Raw genomic sequence first — 19,012 nt, forward strand, 5'->3', positions numbered from 1 at the left:
ATAGTACTAACATCGTAGGAATGCTAGTTTTAAAAACTCGAACTGTTTGAAGCAGTGGGAGTGGAGTTAATTTCCATGGTAGAATTTACGGTAAAATACTGTTAAAAAATAAGAGTGGTAAATTAATGGTTAAGAGCTGTAAATTAACAGTACTTTACTGGCACCCCTGCTGCCAGAAAATTACTGTTATTTAACGGCAAATTTTTTTACAGTGTACACTGTTAAAAATCGCTGTAAAAAAACGGCCAAATTTCGACAGTAAAATACTGTTTTTCATTTAAACAGTGCATTCTGGGTAATATTCATCGTTTTCGAGAAGTAGCCTGCTGCTATATATCGTAAAATAACAAAGTTCAAATTCGACACTCAGCGGCTGTGTTTCAAATCACACCCTACACCCTCATTCACTATTCCCTACATGAGTTTACTAATATAGTCCACCTGACAGAGAGAATGAAAACTAATGAGTGAATTCAGACAATGATCAACAGCTGCTGTTAATGAGTAGAATCACTGAAGAAAAAAAAAACATAACAAGACAAACACATGAAATACAACTGACTTCAGCCACAGCCTTAGATGAAATCAACTGAAGATTTAAACGATCAACAAACAGCTTCACCAACTTCACACATTACTAACCAGACTGACTTTATTTCTGTCAGATCAGAGATCAGAGATCAAAAGATCTTATTGAGAATTACAGAGATGTAGATGATAATGTTAGTTTCGTTTAGCATCACCATTGTGGAGATCAGTGTTTGCTTTAGTTGGGCTCCTGACCCTTGACTTTTGTACTTCAACTTTTGTTTCATTGTTATATTTGTATCTTTATGATACATCTGTTACAGCAATATTAATCTTCATGGTCAAGTGACTATGACGGTTTCTGTCAGGCATGATCTACTAGACTGACTTATTGCTATAATAGTCAATTCATAATTTGGTGTTGAAATATATGAGTGAATAACACTTTTCTTTTGTTTGTTTTTTTCAATTTTATAAGATTGAACGGTAATGTGATTATCTGGATATGGATTTAATGAAATTTTGAGCTTTAAATATTTTGGGCAGCAGTCCTCACAACACTGAAAGAGAGACATCAACAATCAGCATATTAATCTCAACAATGGTGACAATCAAAAGGTTTATGATGCAATGCATGCTGGGTACCAGCACAGGATAAAACTCATCCATGACTCCCAGCATGCATTGGGGCATTAATAAATTATGCCCCTGAATTGTTCACTTATTTTCTTGAATTCTTATGTGCTTATTATTTTGCATTTGTTTTAAGTTTTAGTAGCATGTGTTGTGATGTTCAGAACTGATCTGTTCATTTATTTTGTGGATTGTCACCATTGTTGTGATTCATACGCTGATTCTTGATGTTTCTGTCTAAATTTCAGCAAAGGTTTTTTTTTTTTATTATGAGTGAAATTTTCTTAACAGTCTTTTATAACTTATGGCTCAGAAGTGTTCATTCTTATGCTGTAGTATCAATATTCAATAAGAGAAGAGACACGGGATTAGATCAGAAATAATAGTGTTTGTTCTTGTCAATATATAAACAACAATATCAGATTTTTTTTCTTCTGTGTACTTTTGTTTTGCTATAACAGGTTCCAAAGACGCATTGTTAAAGCATGTTAAAAAAAAAAAACTTAGTTGTTGAAAAGTCATGTTCAAGAGCCCAACTAAAGTAAACACTGATCTCCATCATGGTAGTGAAAAAAACACCTAAACCTATTTAACTCTCCATAAGTTCTTCTGTAGACATCTGACAGAAATAAAGTCAGTCTGGTTAGTAATGTGAATCTGGTGAAGCTGTTTTAATAGTTGTTTAATCAGATCTTGAGAGATTTGATGTATTCTTTTATTCAGTTGATTTCATCTAAGGCTGTGGCTGAAGTCATTTGTAGATCTTGTGTTTCTCTTTCCTTCAGTGATTCTGCAGGTGTTTATCACTAATGCTCAATCATCAATTAATCACCGAATTATCTCATTAACTTCACTGATTCAGTGTTACTCTAACACTCTGTAGTGTGCACACATTATAAGTGTTCATTTAAAACTGAGGATTTTCTTGTGGGGTTTAAAGGGTTAAAGATTTAAGATGAAGAAAAAACAGCATGAAACATAATTTAACAGTAATAAACTGTAATTAATTTACAGGAAACAAACTGTAGAAAAACAGTTATTTACTGGCGCCCCTGCTGCCAGTAAAAAACTGTTTTTCAACTGTTTCTTGCCGTAAATTAATGGTTGCCAGCAAAAAAAGTGTTTTTCTACAGTTTGTTGCCGTTAAGTCAAGGAAAAACAGTAATATACTGTAAAATGTAAACGTCAGATTTACCAAATGAAAAAAAAGTTAATTTAACTAAAATATTTGTGAACATCCATAGAAAAAAAAACTAGGCAAAGTCATACACTGATAATGAGAGTAAATACTGAACTTGACTGTATTAATGTGTGTTTGCACAAGAGAAATAGTTTAATGTAGTTTTGTTGTTCACCATTGTGCTGGAGAGTAGAGCCTTTGCTTCAGTCAATGATGAGCCACAAATTCTGATTTTCTGCTGCTTTATGTAAAGGCAGTAAATGTGGAGTCGCTGATACAGTGATGATCTCTGCGTTAAGTACTTCAGCACATACATGTGTGCTATAGCTGACAATGAGCTGCAGTGATTTGAGTAAAAGTCATGTATTTAGTTACTTTATTACTGCACATTAAGTGTTTGCATCGTTATATTAAGAAATATTCCTTCTCAGTGGACTCAAATGAAATAAGTTCATAGTACTAACATCGTAGGAATGCTAGTTTTAAAAACTCGAACTGTTTGAAGCAGTGGGAGTGGAGTTAATTTCTATGGTAGAATTTACGGTAAAATACTGTTAAAAAATAAAAGTGGTAAATTAATGGTTAAGAGCTGTAAATTAACAGTACTTTACTGGCGCCCCTGCTGCCAGAAAATTACTGTTATTTAACGGCAATTTTTTTTACAGTGTAGAAAAGGCCAAGGATTTCCGTATACCGACTTAAAAAAGTGTGAGGATACGTAAAAAATTCCCAGCAGGCACAGTACATCAATGTGACGTCAGGAAGACGTTGGACTCCAACTAATCCAACGTCAGTCAGACGTCATATACACAATGTTTGCTGCGTTTTCCCCCATGCCGACTCCACCCTTGCCACGCCCCCAACTATGACTAAATGCCGACTGTATGTATACACAAAAAAGGAGGCATGGTCTTTTTGCGTTCCCACGAAGAAGTAGGAAGAGTTGCATTTGTAGAGTGTGTTTGTCGCCATGTCGTCGAAATGCTGTTATTTTCATCTCTGAGTCCAATCATCTTCGTTTAGGCTTCCCAGGGATGCTGTACTTAGAGATCAATGGTTACAATTTATGTTTAACTCAGTTCTCGAAAATTATAATCCAGATGTAAAACTATGTGTAGCACATTTTGCTGAGAAAAGCTTCTTCAATCTCAATCAGTGTAATGCCGGATTCGCACAAATATTATTCTTGAAAGATGGAGCAGTTCCCTCTTTGTCTGGAGATGGCGTTATTTATGGACCACAACTCGTAAATGTATTTTAATATTTAAGTTGGTGCGTTTAACAGTTTCTGTAACTTATTACATGGCAACGCTGTTTAGCTTTGTTAACTAGAGGGTAGGGCTGTGCAAAAAATCGAATGCGATTTTCATACGCATCTCGTCAGTAATGGCATTCTGTGATTAGAAGTACATCTCCAGAACATGCGTTCAGATCAGAGTTGCCAGGTTTTCAAAACAAATCCAGCCTAATTGCTTCTCAAAACTAGTCCAAAACTAGCCCAATCGCGTATCCAGGTGGGTAACGTGCACTCAGCTGGTGTCGAATCACAACACAGGAACCACTGGCCCAATCAGAACTCGTTACGTATTTCTGAAGGAGGGGCTTTATAGAACAAGGAAGACATCAGCCCGTTTTTATTACAGTGAAAACAGCGGTATACAGATAAGTGAAGTGTGAAAAATAATGTTTTTTTTTTTTTAATACACATGTCTACACTAAAGAACTCTTTCTTTATGTAGAACTACCTTTTAAAAACAAGTGATATTATGATTTTTTTTCCACCTAATTTATGTACACAGTAAAGAAACTGGAATTCATTCAGGTCACTCCATGACAATTAGTCCAGTCAACACCATAAGATTGCCTTTGCTGTAGTCTGTCTGTACGTTATAACTCAGTTACCACAGCCACACAAAATCTAAAGTTGATAACTGAAGGGTCAAGATCCCAACTAAAGCAAACACTGATCACTATGATGGTGACACAAATTGTGATTTTCTCTGTTGGTGATTCTGCTTGTTAACATCAGGTGTCTTCAATAATGGTCAATCATAACTCAGTTAACTTCTTAATTATCTCATTAACTTCAATTCTGCTTCAGTGTTACTTTTAACACTGCTTCAGTGTTTATATCTTTCCACACTCAGAGTGTTAAATTAACTCTGGGGATTTTAATGTTTGTGAATTTAGTAGAGATTTTCTCATTAACTCACCTCATAAATCCGTTGCAACTGTGTGTGTTCATTAATTTTAGATCCATATAGAATCTATATGGATCTATATGATCTATAGAATAGCTCAATAAATTTTTCATTTATAAAGAAGTATTGTCTTGTGTGGTGTATTTTAAGATTAAACTTTGCCCCAGATCCTGTGCTACCTAGCGTGTTGCGTATAAGTTATCTTTCTGTTTGTATTATCTTGTTCATGAAGTAAACTTACACAGAATTTTAAGGATATACTGAATTTTAAGTTCAGTGGACAGACCGTTGATGAAGTATAAACTAAATCAATTTGGACTCAGTTCAATTAAAGCAATTTGAATCTTTAGATTTGATTCTTCTCAAAAATAAATGAGCTAATATTTCCTTGCAGCGCGCTGTGCAGAAAACGCGTTTTCAAAGAGCACACTCATCTGTTTAGTTAGAGCACAGAATGGCTTCTCAGTAGGTACCGCTTTCTTTGCCATGATTTTAGTGATGACCATGACCATGAACGAGCATGGTGCTTAAGAACATGTGGGATTCATCAACAATGATTACTTACCGTTGCGAGTATGAATGAGAGAAGACATTTACATATTTATTATTTCTGTTTTAACATTTATTCATACATTATATTAAATATGTTATGTAGGCAATAACTCAGTTTAATATTTTACTAAGTTAGTGTGGAGGCATTGTTGTTAACTTACAAAAATGATGATAATTTGGTGGATAATTAAAAAATGTTTGTGTATTCTTTCTGATGTCAAATTAACTGTGGCCTGAGGATGCTCTAAAACCATCTTATCTGAGCTCAAAACGCGGCATGAGTGAGAGTCAAGATACTAAAAATAATAAATACATAATTATGAACGTGTTTATGTGTGTTTATTTTTTGTTCTCAATATTTTGAGATGATTATGAACAATGATTATGAACATAAAAGCATTTCAAAAAAATTATTATATACCATTGATGAAACCACAAAACTGATGCAGAGGTATGTATAATAGCAATATAAAGTCATTTTGAGTATTATTCTATTAATTTTATTTTCATGTAATATTAAAGTACATATGACAATGTTTTTGCAACAGCTCTAAGTCTCACGCACAGTGCATACGTTACCGTCTGAATCTGTTCACTTTTTTGTTCACTCCTTCCTAATATAGTGAACTCAACTGCCATAAACTATATTAGAGAATGAGTGAACGAGTAAGTGATTTCAGACACTGCTCTGGTGTTTAAAAAAGCTGTTCCTGGAGGGCCACTGTCCTTCAGAGTTTAGCTCAAACTCTAAATAAACACATGCAACTTCTGGGCAAGTGTATTGGAGCTGGTTGGAGCTAAACTCTGCAGTATGTTGGCCCACGGGAAACAGGTTTGGACACCCCTAGGCAAGACAATAAACATGAGTGTCAGGATCCGGTCACCAAACCAAGAACAAGACCAACCAAGGTGACAGGACCCTTACAGGAATTTAGAGATACTCACTACTTGTGTTTAATTGACAATAAATAATAATAATAATAACATTAATATGAATAATAATAATAAACATGAACTCAGAATTGTTTAAATATCCGTTAAAGCAAAGTGTCATCATTCATGGTAGATGCATCAGCAATTTACTTACTAATAACATATTAACCAAATTCTCATGATCGTTGGCAACAGTGAACACACCTCATGAACTAAAATCTAATGTAGCTGGAGCATTCTGGCAACCGAGAGTAGCCTACCCTCTCAAGAAGAGCAGAGATGTCTTGCCCATTCAAAGATGTTTGAGCTAAATGGATATCAAATAACATATACTTTTTACTGTATGTTTATATATATGTTTGTTTTTTATAAAGAATAATAGATGTTTTGTTTGTAGTTTTATTTTATTCCTAGGAACAACAGTTTGACTGTTTTCCATACTTGAAAATGATGGGTTCTAACACAGAACTATTAAATGCATCTTTAACGGCCATTAATGAAAAAGGATGATTGTTGCTTGTGATGCTATAAGGCATCTACCAGCAGGGTCTCAGTCATAGAGTGAGGCTTCATCTAAAATTGTATACTTCTCGAGAATATAGTGGGCCAAGACAGTATGTGAAAGATAATGTCTTAATTCACAGTATCACAGACCTACTAAAATTTCTGCCATGGATTCGTGGATTTATTTAACAACGGTTGCAACTTCAACATTAATTTCTTGGTCTGCAATAAAAGCAAATATGCTTATTTTCATTCCTTTATGTGTAAAACATTTTTCAATAAAATATTGCAAAAGAAAAGAAAAAAAGAAAGACAATTCTGGATAAAGTTAAGGTCAAGACTAATATCACAATTTTAAGGGGATACCAGTTTAGTTCCACATTAGTCACAAGTAACTCCAGCCCATTGTGATGCAGTTGAATGAATGTAGTTTCAAAGAGACTTCACTAGATAGCAGCAAACCATCGTGACTATATGTACATCAGCAGTTATACTCACACAAGTTGCACAAGTGAGTAGTCTCAAGTTGCAGGTCGGAAGTGACAGGCAATTAGCGGGTTCTCACCACTTTACTGAACATTACTCAGTGAAAGGTTCTTTGTTCGGCTGAGGCACTGACACTAGCTAATTATGCAGAATGACCCAAAGCTACAGCAAGTTATTTGCATGGAGGGAACAGGGTGTTGTACAGGCATGAATCATGAATCATGTCTGTGCATGACTCATTTATTCACTTTGGAAATAAAACTCACAACAGCATAACACAAACCTTAAAAGGCAATCACATCCAAAGCAAACCGCTCCAACAATTTGGGTTTTTAAAGTACTTTTAAGGTAACACACACCAGCCTGCATTTTGTTTTGTGTCTAAAAAACTAAACAAAATGGGAACCAAACAACTTTGACTTGCAAATGACTAAAACATTTTAATATTATTACACCCCACAGATTTGTCCTGCAACTGTTCATTTAATCTATAGAGTCAATGACTTTCATGTGTCATCACAAAATCACCCAATCACTGGAGCTTGCTTTTTTCTCTCATTCTTTGACTTGTTTCACATACACTGACACACATAGAGATACATACAAAACCCAATTTCCTCTTTATATGTTACAGAAGGAACTTATGAAGGGAGTGAATGAAAAAGACAAACTTTAGATCAGAGCTCAGTGGACAGCTTGGCTACAAGTGAGGATTTCAAGTAAGTTAAATATGATTAAATAATTAAATAGCTTTTAGCTTTTAGTTTCTTGCAATTATGGTTCTTCTATAAACATTGAGGGGTCCATTTCAGGGAAGAGTTTGCAGTTATTGCTTATATCATGCATTAACTGTTATATAAGACAGGACATTTTTAATGTCTCTAAGCTATTTTACCTCTCAGTGCTAAGGAACATCCTAAAGTTTGAATGTAATATGTGTAAATACCAAGAAATGGCTTGTGCTTCAAAGTGCATTTTGTGGTTATTTTGTTCTAAATGTCAAATGAACTGAGTAATACATTACTCTTTTTTTGATATGTACCAGATAATTCAGTTAGTTGCTAATTCAATTTTTTTTTGAATGCTTAGAATTATAAAGTACATAACAATGTTAGCGTCAGTATAAGCACAGTGACAGTGTCAGTATGATGCCAGTAACATTTATGTCACAGACAAGATCACATTAAAGTGGCCCCTGTGACTCTGACCTTTATTAAAGAGTCGTTGAATTGAATCAATATCACATTATGCAGCTCTCAGCACTGCAAGAGAATGATGGAGATCTGATTTTGCAACAGTGTATTATAAAATAATGATATAACCGTCAGAGGTGGTATTGAGTCATTTAAGATCGAAAGATTTCAGAATTGGAATTTGAACATTTCTTGACTTCATCGCTCAAAATATTTTTCCATTTTTGCTCATTAACAGTCCATGCAGCAGCTGACACAGACGGGCAGATGGGATCAGATTAGGCTTAATCATCCCTGATTGAAATGGGAATATTTTTTTTTTTATGGTCTGTCATCCAGAATGAGGATGTGTGCTATGTTAAAGAGAAAAAAGAAAAAAAGGACATTCTGTTGCTAATTATACATGTAAATATTCCTTAACTGAAATCACAGCAATACAATGTGTTAAAATGCAATATGTGAGCACAGAAAGTAGAAATGGAACAAACTAATATAAAGAGCGACTCAGGTCTTGCTAGTACAGGATTCATCTATCGTATTTGCTATTTTTAAAATGGTTGGTCAGTGTGCAAATAACAACCAACAGCTGACTTTAGCTGTTTTATTGCATAGTTATAAGAGAATCGAGGGTCTCATGTTCAGTTTCATTCTACTCAGCTCTGTCTTTAAACACAAGAATACATCCTGTGTGACTACAGCTTTTAAGTTTTTAGAATATGTTTCCTTTTTATTTTTATTTATTTATTTTATTTTTTATTTTTTATTTTTTTTTTGAGAACCATTCTAACATTGCAGGAATGCATGGCTGCACTCTTCCCTACTGCCGTTTATAACAGATAAAAAACAGAATGTGAAAAGAGTAGTATGTCCAATTCACAGTATTCCTAAAACATTAGGAGAAAAGTTCCAGGATAACTTTCTACAATCACAGTTATTTTAAAGTGTACATCCAGTGGACACTTTACAATCGTATGAGGCCACAGTAGATGGTTTGTGAGTGATAGTGAAGTTACTCAACCGACACTGGTAAACTAGGTCAAATGATAATGACAATGTATCAAATGTAGTACACCTGGCTCCAATTCAAATCATACTATGCACATTCAGTACAGTAGGTGGCCATCCAAAACATCGGTTCTACCGCCGCCGCGACTTCTGCAAAGTGCATTTGCATCTTTTGACCGCTGAGTGGCACTTTAATCATAAGCTTTCAAACAAGCACATTTTCGCAAATAGACTGGAGCGAGGAGTGGATTTTTTTTAACTTGGAGCGTCGTGGTTTTTACTTGCTCCAAGAGTTCTCCACCACCGCTCCATCACTAGTACAATTCATGCCAACGGCCCATAATATAACTGCATATTTAGCAAGAATTCACATGATAAACATATTTAGCTATAGCTTGATACACATAATCTCTCTGATCAGAAGGGTATAATGATGGTAATAGTCGAGCGGGATGTTATAGGCTAGTTCTCAAGGAGGTTGTCTGTTCCTTTTACTGATTATTTTCAGGTTAAAGCATGATTTAAAAAGGTACAGTACATTCACACGTAATCGCTGTCACAATAATACATTCAAACAAATGTAATCTTACAGTGCTACTTCATCTGTAACTGTTTTTAAAATCTGTAAGAAATGCATCGATCTGTTGATAAAACAACTGATGTAAAATGTACTGTTATATTCATCACAAACAAAAATAGCAGAAAGCAGCAGTTATACCATTTAATGCTGACAATATTATTAGTTTGGCATTTGGTAGGAAAAAAAGTTTACACACAATAGCCTAAGCCACTTTGAAACTCTCCTGTTATTTTATTTATTTATTTATAGGCTACGTTATGAACATAACGGAGCGAAGGCGGAGCGATGCAGTGTTTCTGGTATCAGTGAGCGTGGAGGGGAGTGATTATTAAATGCTCTGAGCGTGGAGGGGAAATTGTTGCTGCTCCACCCAGTGTCTGCTATATTTACAAATAATTTATATAGGAAATAAAAATAAATACATAACCTAAACCAGCGGCATAACGATATGATGAATATAGACTTACAATTACACAAAAAAATATATGTACATTTGCTCTGTCCTCCATCCATGACATTTGCTGACTGCAGAGCTGCCAGTTTTGGGCTAGTTTTAAAACATATATAAATAACAATAAAATAAAATAAAGGTCTTTCCAGCATTAGGGTAATAACATTACTGCTTTTTTATCATATTGTTTCAGTTATAAATTTGACTGGTAAATGATAAATAATTATATTACAACTTTTTTTGAAAAAAAATTTTGTCATCTGAATATTGATTTTAATTAGGGAGGCAAAAAAAATCGATTTAAATTGTAAATCTGAATTTTTTTGTGAAAAAAATCTGGGATTTTTTTAGGCCATCTCCCAGTCCTAATGGAACAGTTTTGTTGTTGTTGTTGTTGTTGTTGTATTTTAGTTAAGGCAACTTCCTCTGTAATTAAATTATGATAACTAATAAACTTTATTGCGCTATACAGTAGTCAACATTTGAAGTGGATCAAACCTTTCTTTAAAGTTGTTCTAAAACCAATATGTCCTAAACCTGCTCAGCAAGTTTGAAACCCTCATTAGACACTGTCCATATGAAAGAGATTCACACCTTTATTTCTATCCTCACAAGCTATACAGAACTACCCTCTCCAGCGTAACTGAATTTGGTCTGTTTGTTGGCTGAAAGGAACAGTGTCATATTAATGGGTTGAAACATGCCTGCACTCACAGCAGCCCTACTCTTTGTATTCATTATTTTCTCACAGCCCATATTATTATTTTCACTAGACCAAAATAATAACAAATTCTCAATTAATAATTAACATTATTTGTGTGAAAATCATTGTTATTTGTGAATGCAGGAGATTGAGGCAGGCTTTAAGACCAAGCGGAATCCTCCATCAGCTGCTCCCGCTTCACAGCGCTCGTGACTCGCACCCACTGACACTTGATAAAAAAACTTGAACAGTCTCGCTGCTTTTTCTTCTGTGTGGGCGTATTCAAGCCACCGCTTCAGTTTGAATCTGAATAGCGCGTTCAGCGCGGGGGGGGGGGGGGTGGGTGGTCATATTAGATATAATGAAGGGAGACGTGAAAGACGGACATCACGTTGTTTCCATATGGATTACTTTATCACAAAATAGTTCCGTTTCTCCCAAGACGGTAGGCGGAGATTATTATGCAAAGTGTTCCTAGTGACGTACATAGAGATGGGCAAAAGATTTGAAATCTATAACGACTGGTTTCAGCAATTCAGAGTCGACTCCTTACTTTAGAAGCCAATAACTTTATAAATGGTGTACTTTTTTGTTTAATTATTTGCACATTGTTTACCCTGATGGACAGCTACATCATACACTGTAATACAGGTTATTTTTGATTTCCCATCTATGTGGCTCTTTAAAGAATATATACCTATTTTCTTCAAGAGTAAACATTATAAATAAAGAATAAAAGAAAGATCCTCTATTAGCCCTTATTTTCCATTTCTGAAGTTAATTTGTGACTCTATTGATGATGTGACTACCCAGACAGTGCACAGCAAAATCCCCAGTGTTAATTTAACACCCCCCAGTGTACACTGAAGCAGTGTTAAAAGTAACACTGAAGCAGAGTTGAAGTTAATGAGATAATTAAGAAGTTAATTGAGTTATGATTAAGCATTATTGAAGACACCTGATGTTAACAAGCAGAATCACCAAACGAGAAAAATCACAATTTGTGTGTCACCATTATAGTGTTCAGTGTTTGCTTTAGCTGGGATCTTGGCTTGTAACTTTTTACTTTTAAAGTTTGTTTGTCAAACCAAGAGCAAAAATCATCGCGTGTTGATGGTTATGTTTTAATGTAATCATTGTTTGACATGAATCACTGAACTTACAGTCTTTTCTCAAAGTAAAACTTCCATTATTGATTGTCACAGCTTTGATTCCACAATGAAAAAATCTGTATTTTCTATACATTTTGTAGGTATCTCTTGCAAGTGATTCTGATTTTTTTTATTAAAGAATTCTATGAAGGTACAGGTACATTCTATGTTAGGCACACACAGATAACAATAATCAACGTATGAATCTCAACAACGGTGACAAACAACATATTCAGATAAACAGACCAACTCTGAACATCACAAAACTAGATACAAAATTAACATAAAAACAGCAAAAATAAAATATAGTTAGAATAAAAAGTTAAAAAGACAGTTCAGCTCATAATTTTTTCATGCCGCAATGCATGATGGGAGCCATGGATGAGTTTTTATTGGCTACAACATGCTTTTTTGATGGTCACCGTTGTTGTGATGCTCACGCTGATTCCTGATTTCTGTGTGTCCAAACAAAAGATTACTTTTTTTTTTTTACGTAGAACTAACTATTAAAAACATGTCATACTATGTCAGATATTCTGGGTTGCTTACTTTTCTTTTTCACTTAATTTATGTATGCAGTAAAGAAACTTATACTCAGGCATTCTGGTCACTCTATAACAAATAGCTCAAATCACAATCAATGGCACACATGATTGCCTTTGCTGTGGTCTGTCTGTATGATATAATTCAGTCACCACAGCCACATAAAATCTAAAGATAATAACTGAAGGGTCAAGATCCCAACTAAAGCAAACACTGAACACTATAATGGTGATACTCAAATTGTGATTTTCTCGTTTGGTGATTCTGCTTGTTAACATCAGGTGTCTTCAATAATGGTCAATCATAACTCAATTAACTTCTTAATTATCTCATTAACTTCAACTCTGCTTTAGTGTTACTTTTAACACTGCTTTAGTGTTTATATGAGTCCACACTCAAGAGTGTTAAATTAACACTGGGGATTTTGCTGTGTGGCACGTTCCTCAAAAAAAATAATAAATAAATAAATAATAATAATAATAAATAAATAAAACCTTGTTAAAGCTATGTGAGCGATTAATAGATTTAAAAAAAGAAAAAAAGTCTGTGTCCGAAATTGAAAACAAACACAGCTCGTAAAAAAATGATATGATGAAAAAGTCATGATAACATATAATTAATTCATAGAAATAATTTAAGCAATTACCACCTATTTTTAATGCCATATTCAACTTGAATTTCAATACTATTAAACTGACTAATCTTAAGGAGTTTATAAGTTGAAACGGTAAAATGTTACAGTGCATGTTAAGTAGACTAAATGATCTTGTATCTTGTATAGTATCTGAAGACCTTGACTGGATGTTAGCATAAAACTAACAATATATGTTGAGCTTTTTTTTAATGAACAATTCCTGTATAAAATGTGACAGCAACCTTTATATCAAACATTCTGAAATCGTCCACAGCTGAGCATCGTGGGAGGCAGGTTGATCGTGTTATAGGCTAATGTACCAACAGGACCTTTTTAGTTCCTCTTCACTTTACAACAAATCCTTTAAATTCAACAAATTCAGAATCAGAATGAGCTTTATTGCCAGGTATGTTTACACATACGATGAATTTGTTTGTACGATGAACAGAATGACATCGACAGAACATAAAACACATAATAAAAGAATAAAAAATACAAATAAGTAAATAGTGAATGACAATATACAAATTGACAATTGTAGGCAGGTATATTACAAAATGCAGTTATGTATGTATGTATATTATGTGCAAAATTTAAGTGTATACTAAGTATGTGTGTTAGATAAATAAGTGTATGTGTATATAAATATAAAGTGTAGTGTGTTCGCCGTTATTATCAGCTGTTCATTAGATGGATTGCCTGAGGGAAGAAACTGGTCCTGTGTCTGGTCGTTCTAGTGCTCAGTGCTCTGTAGCGTCGACCAGATGGCAACAGTTCAAAGAGGGAGTGTGCAGGATGTGAGGGGTCCAGAGTGATTTTGACAGCCCTTTTTCTCACTCTGGATAAGTACAGTTCTTGAATAGAAGGGAGAGTTGTACCGATGATTCGCTCAGCAGTCCGGACTACTCTCTGTAGTCTTCTGAGGTCAGATTTAGAAGCTGAGCTGAACCAGACAGTTACTGAAGTGCAGAGGATGGATTCAATGATGGTGGAGTAGAACTGTTTCAGCAGCTCCTGTGGCAGGTTTAACTTCCTCAGCTGGCGAAGGAAGTACAACCTCTGCTGGGCCTTTTTCACGATGGAGTCAATGTGAATGTCCCACTTCAGGTCCTGAGAGATAGTGGTGCCCAGGAACCTGAATGACTCCATTGCAGTCACAGTGCTGTTCATGATGGTGAGTAGGTGGAGTGCAGGGGGGTTTCTCCTAAAATCCACGGTCATCTCCACTGTTCTGAGCGTGTTAAGCTCCAGGTTGTTGAGAGTGCACCAGACAGCCAGCTCTTTTACCTCCTGTTTGTAAGCAGACTCGTCACCGTCCTGAATGAGGCCGATGAGTGTGGTGTCGTCTGCAAACTTCAGGAGCTTGACAGAGGGGTCCTTAGACGTGCAATCATTAGTGTACAGGGAGAAGAGCAGTGGGGAGAGGACACAGCCCTGGGGAGCTCCGGTGCTGATTGTACGGGTGCTGGATGTATATTTTCCCAGCCTCACTAGCTGCTGCCTGTCTGTCAGGAAGCTGTTGATCCACAGACAGACGGAGGTGGGCACGGAGAGCTTTTTTAGTTTGGGCAGGAGGAGGTTTGACAGAGTTGGAGAGAGGTAAGAAGAATAATGGGTTAGTTCTTAGAGTAAGCAGGTAGGTATTGCCCTACAGTAGTTGCGAATGAGACCGGACGGTGACTGAGTGCGTGTGTACTTGTAGGAGTAGTTGATTGTAGGTGGATGAGGAGCAGGTAGGAGTGAGGGGTGAGGGTGTGTGTTGGTGTGTGTTGTGATTGGTTGGTGTTGGAGCTTGGCATGACTGTTAAAAATATAGGCTTATAAAAATAATAATAATAATAATAAATTATTTAAAGTGATACATAAGGTTGGGCTTATCTCTCACATTCGGGACTAATCCAAACATATTGCCCATTTGAAGCTAAACTCTTATTCATTAGGTAAAATAAGCTTTGGATTTCACACGTGTTTCGGTAGCCTATCTACGCAAAAAAAAAAAAAAAAATCATAATGAGCAAAAATATATTTTTAATGTTATATATATTATAATTTTATTGTTGTTTTATGTCTTCCTTTCATTTTACAATTACATTCAGTGTGCAATTCAACCATTTGCGCCACTTGGCGGTAGTTTCGCGAAAGATTTTAACACACGACTACACGCCGCGGTATTACCCATTTTGGTTTTCAACCTACTGTATATAAAACATACTTTTTTTAACAGTCACAAAGTAATAACTTATTTAAAAGAAGTGCCTGCACAGAAAATAATTCGATTTTGGATGCATCCACCGTTCTCTAAGGGTTATTTTTACGTTATATTTTTATAGAGATAAACTAAATCTTCCCAGAGCATTGCAGTTTCAAAGAAAATGCTCACTTGTTGAGCTTTAAGGATAAATAAATTCTAGTCTACAACGTACTGTATGGTGACTTTAACCTGTTTGTCTTGTGCATTAATAGATGGAGTCAGCAGTTTCACAAATTCTTCGAACTGCAGAACCACTAACCAGCTTCACCACTGTCCTAAATGAAACCACAGAAGCAAACACGACTCAAGCTGAAACAAAGGCTTCCTGTGAATTTTCAAAGATCCCCTCCCACCCCGTTTTCATAATTGCATACTCACTACTGTTTCTTGTCAGCCTGGGGCTTAACTGCATCACAATGCGGGTGTATTTCTGCACCAATCAGCGTGTCCGGTCCAGCGTAACAGTCTACATGAAGAACCTGGCTGCAGCTGACTTCTTCCTTTGCCTTTGTTTGCCTTTGCGTATTGCTAAGTATGCTAACAGTTCAGATGTACTGCGTGATATTTACTGCAGCTTTGGAGCAACAGCATTCTATATAAACATGTATGCAAGCATTCTCTTCATGGACTTTATTGCTGCAAACAGGTATGCAACTCATTCATGCAACCTACTTTACAAGAAATTGGTGTGCCTTTTTTTTTGGGGGGGGGGGGGGGATTTGTAATTTACATTAATCCAGTAGTTATAGCTAAATAAACCCTGAAAGGGTGATCAAGCCATATTGCTATTACCTACTGACAGAGGGCATCTTGATTGACCGCCACAACCTTGACCTGAAATCACCTAATTTGCAGATATCAGTCACACAGGATTAGTTTCAAGGATATGTTAAATATTAAAACAGTAGGAAAATATTAATATCAGGAAATATTTAATAAACATATGGTAAAAGTTGATTGGAATAAACATAGATTATAGTTGTTTGCTCAGTTTACTTAATATAAGCTTAAACAGCAAAAATATAGTTTTTTAGTCAGTTGTCATTTGCACTCAGTTTTATGTTAAATGAAATTACATTTGTAAAATGTTAACCTAAACCATTTAAGTTAACCTCAGAATTGAGAATAAATGTTGAAATTAAGTGCTGTTTAATGTGTTTTGGTAAAGGTAAAGACATATTAAGTTTGTTGTTTAGTTATTTTTTACATTAAAAAAAAAGTTTGTTTATTTTTGAGGTTACCATTTTGGCAAAGTATAGACTCTGCTGTTAGGCTGTAGGCTACGTGAGCTGCAACTGTGCTAAAGTCATGAGAACATTTTTATTTGATCATGACTTGCATGGTACAACAATTTTTTTACAGTCAGCATTTCTATTCTTCAAAATCAAACAATCATGCGACATTTACATGCATATATGATAGCTATTGACAACCTAAGCACAGGCTCCACTCTTCACCACAATGGTAACCAAAAAAAAACTAAACAAATATGTTGTTTGAACTATTTTAAATGTTAAAAAAAACTAAACATTGAAAACTTAAACTCTAACAGGCCTAACAATTTTCATGAAAATATATTCTGTATGCAGTCAGTGTACTGTAAAATATAAATAAATAAATAAATAAATTATAGGCAAAGTTATGTCCAGTGGACGTCTTTTTTTATGTCTTTGCAGACGTTGATAAGACGTCCACTAAGGAGCCGGAATGAAACGTCAAGTCAAGTCAATAAGTATTGAATTTGTATTTATTTATGTATCATGACATTATATGAATCTTTTACTCTCACCTCAGGTACCTGAAGATTGTCCGGCCATTGGAAACTCATGCTCTGCAGACGGTTCGTACCGCTCGACACATTTCCATAGGAACTTGGGTGTTCCTGTTAGCCACATCTTCCATCTACTTGATCCTCTTTCTCCTGACCTCTTGGGGTCATGTTCCCAAGTCTGAGAATAGTGGCTGTGAGGCCTTACACAGTCCCCAGCTCAGTGTGGTCTACAAAATCATGCACAGTCTGTCTGCGGTGCTCTTCACTTTTGTGCTGGTGTCTCTGATTGTTATGTACTGGGGGACTTTGCAAAAGATCAAACAGGCTCAGTTGTCCACAAAGATCACATCCAGAAGACATAAATTCATGAAATCGAAGCGTAACATGCTGGTGCTCGTGGTGGTTTTTTGTGTGTGCTTTGTACCCTACCATTTGGTTAGGCTGCCTTACACATTCATCAAACCTCAGATGAAACTCTGCTCAGTGCAGGCCATCTATGTCCTGAAGGAGCTGACCGTCCTGCTATCGGTGCTCAATGCTTGTCTGGATCCTCTTATATACTTTATCTTTTGCAAGGCATTCAGAGCTCAGCTAAGCCTCAGGAAGATGTCAGATTCTCCAAGACACAGCGACGATAAAAGTCAGCCAAGAAGAATGAACAACATGATGAGCTACATTGAGACAAAGCTATCCACATTACGACATGAAAGTGTCATTTAATACAGAAATTCCCTGGAGGGATTTAAATTTGTCTTAATAACAATGAAACAAACTGTGAGATGTCAATGATGGCTCATTAAATCTAACATAGTGTAATATATTAATTCATTAGATTTATTCCTTTTTCTCACGCAACATTTTTAATTTCTGTTTTTGTTTTCACTTGATTACAGCAAGCCGATATTATGACATGTTTTAATTGACCACCAAACCAGAAACTGCAATTGTGGATATGCTTTCATAAGTTATAGTGCAATATTATAATATATGAAAAAACATAAAACAAATATTGTTAATGTGTGTACATACTGTTAAAAAATATTTTTTTAAAGAAATGCAATTTTAAACAGCAAAGATGCATTAAACTGATCAAAGGTCACAGTAAAAACATTATGATGTTACAGAATATTTCTGTTGCAAATAAATGCTGTTCATTGGAACTTTCTATTCAACAAACTTAAGAACCCTGAAAATAATGTGTAAGAGAGAAAATGTTTCTTGAGCAGTAAATCAGCATATTAGAATGATTTCTAAAGATCATGTGACACTGAAGACTGGAGTAATGATGCTGAACATTCAGCTTTGCATTCAATTCAATTTAATTCAAGTTTATTTGTATAGCGATTTTTACAAAACAAATCGTTACAAAGCAACTTTACAGAAAATTATGTTTCTACAATATTTAGTAGTAGCTAGTAGTTTGTGCACATTTGACAGGATTTAAAAAAAAAAAAAAAATAATACAAGACGTAGTCAGCTAGACGATGAACTATCAATATTATTAATTAAGTTATTATATGATTCAGTCACACATTTAGCAATAATTGTTAGTTCTGTTTGTTGATTCAGGGTTAGCATCATCTGGGGTCCTCTGAGGGTCAGCATCATCTCTTCTCAGGTGTTCTGGATCCAGACTGGAGCTTGTGTGAATCCTAGTTACCACGGGATGTGAAACATAGAAACATAGAAACAAAATAGAGACATCATTAGCAT

At 35.3% G+C, this 19,012-nt stretch overlaps 1 protein-coding gene across 1 annotated transcript; it reads left to right on the top strand.

Annotated features, from left to right (window-relative positions):
• Positions 1-7,648: 7,648 nt before the first annotated feature.
• Positions 7,649-18,480, top strand: LOC113058179 (P2Y purinoceptor 13). Its single transcript, XM_026225850.1, has 3 exons — positions 7,649-7,736; positions 15,741-16,174; positions 17,323-18,480. Exons 2-3 carry the CDS (start codon positions 15,741-15,743, stop codon positions 18,017-18,019), a joined length of 1,131 nt encoding a protein of 376 aa, XP_026081635.1. The 5' UTR covers positions 7,649-7,736; the 3' UTR covers positions 18,020-18,480.
• The last annotated feature ends 532 nt before the right edge of the window (positions 18,481-19,012 follow it).

The sequence above is a fragment of the Carassius auratus genome, chromosome 40 (assembly GCF_003368295.1).
Source record: "Carassius auratus strain Wakin chromosome 40, ASM336829v1, whole genome shotgun sequence".
NCBI classification, from domain to species: Eukaryota; Metazoa; Chordata; class Actinopteri; order Cypriniformes; family Cyprinidae; genus Carassius; species Carassius auratus.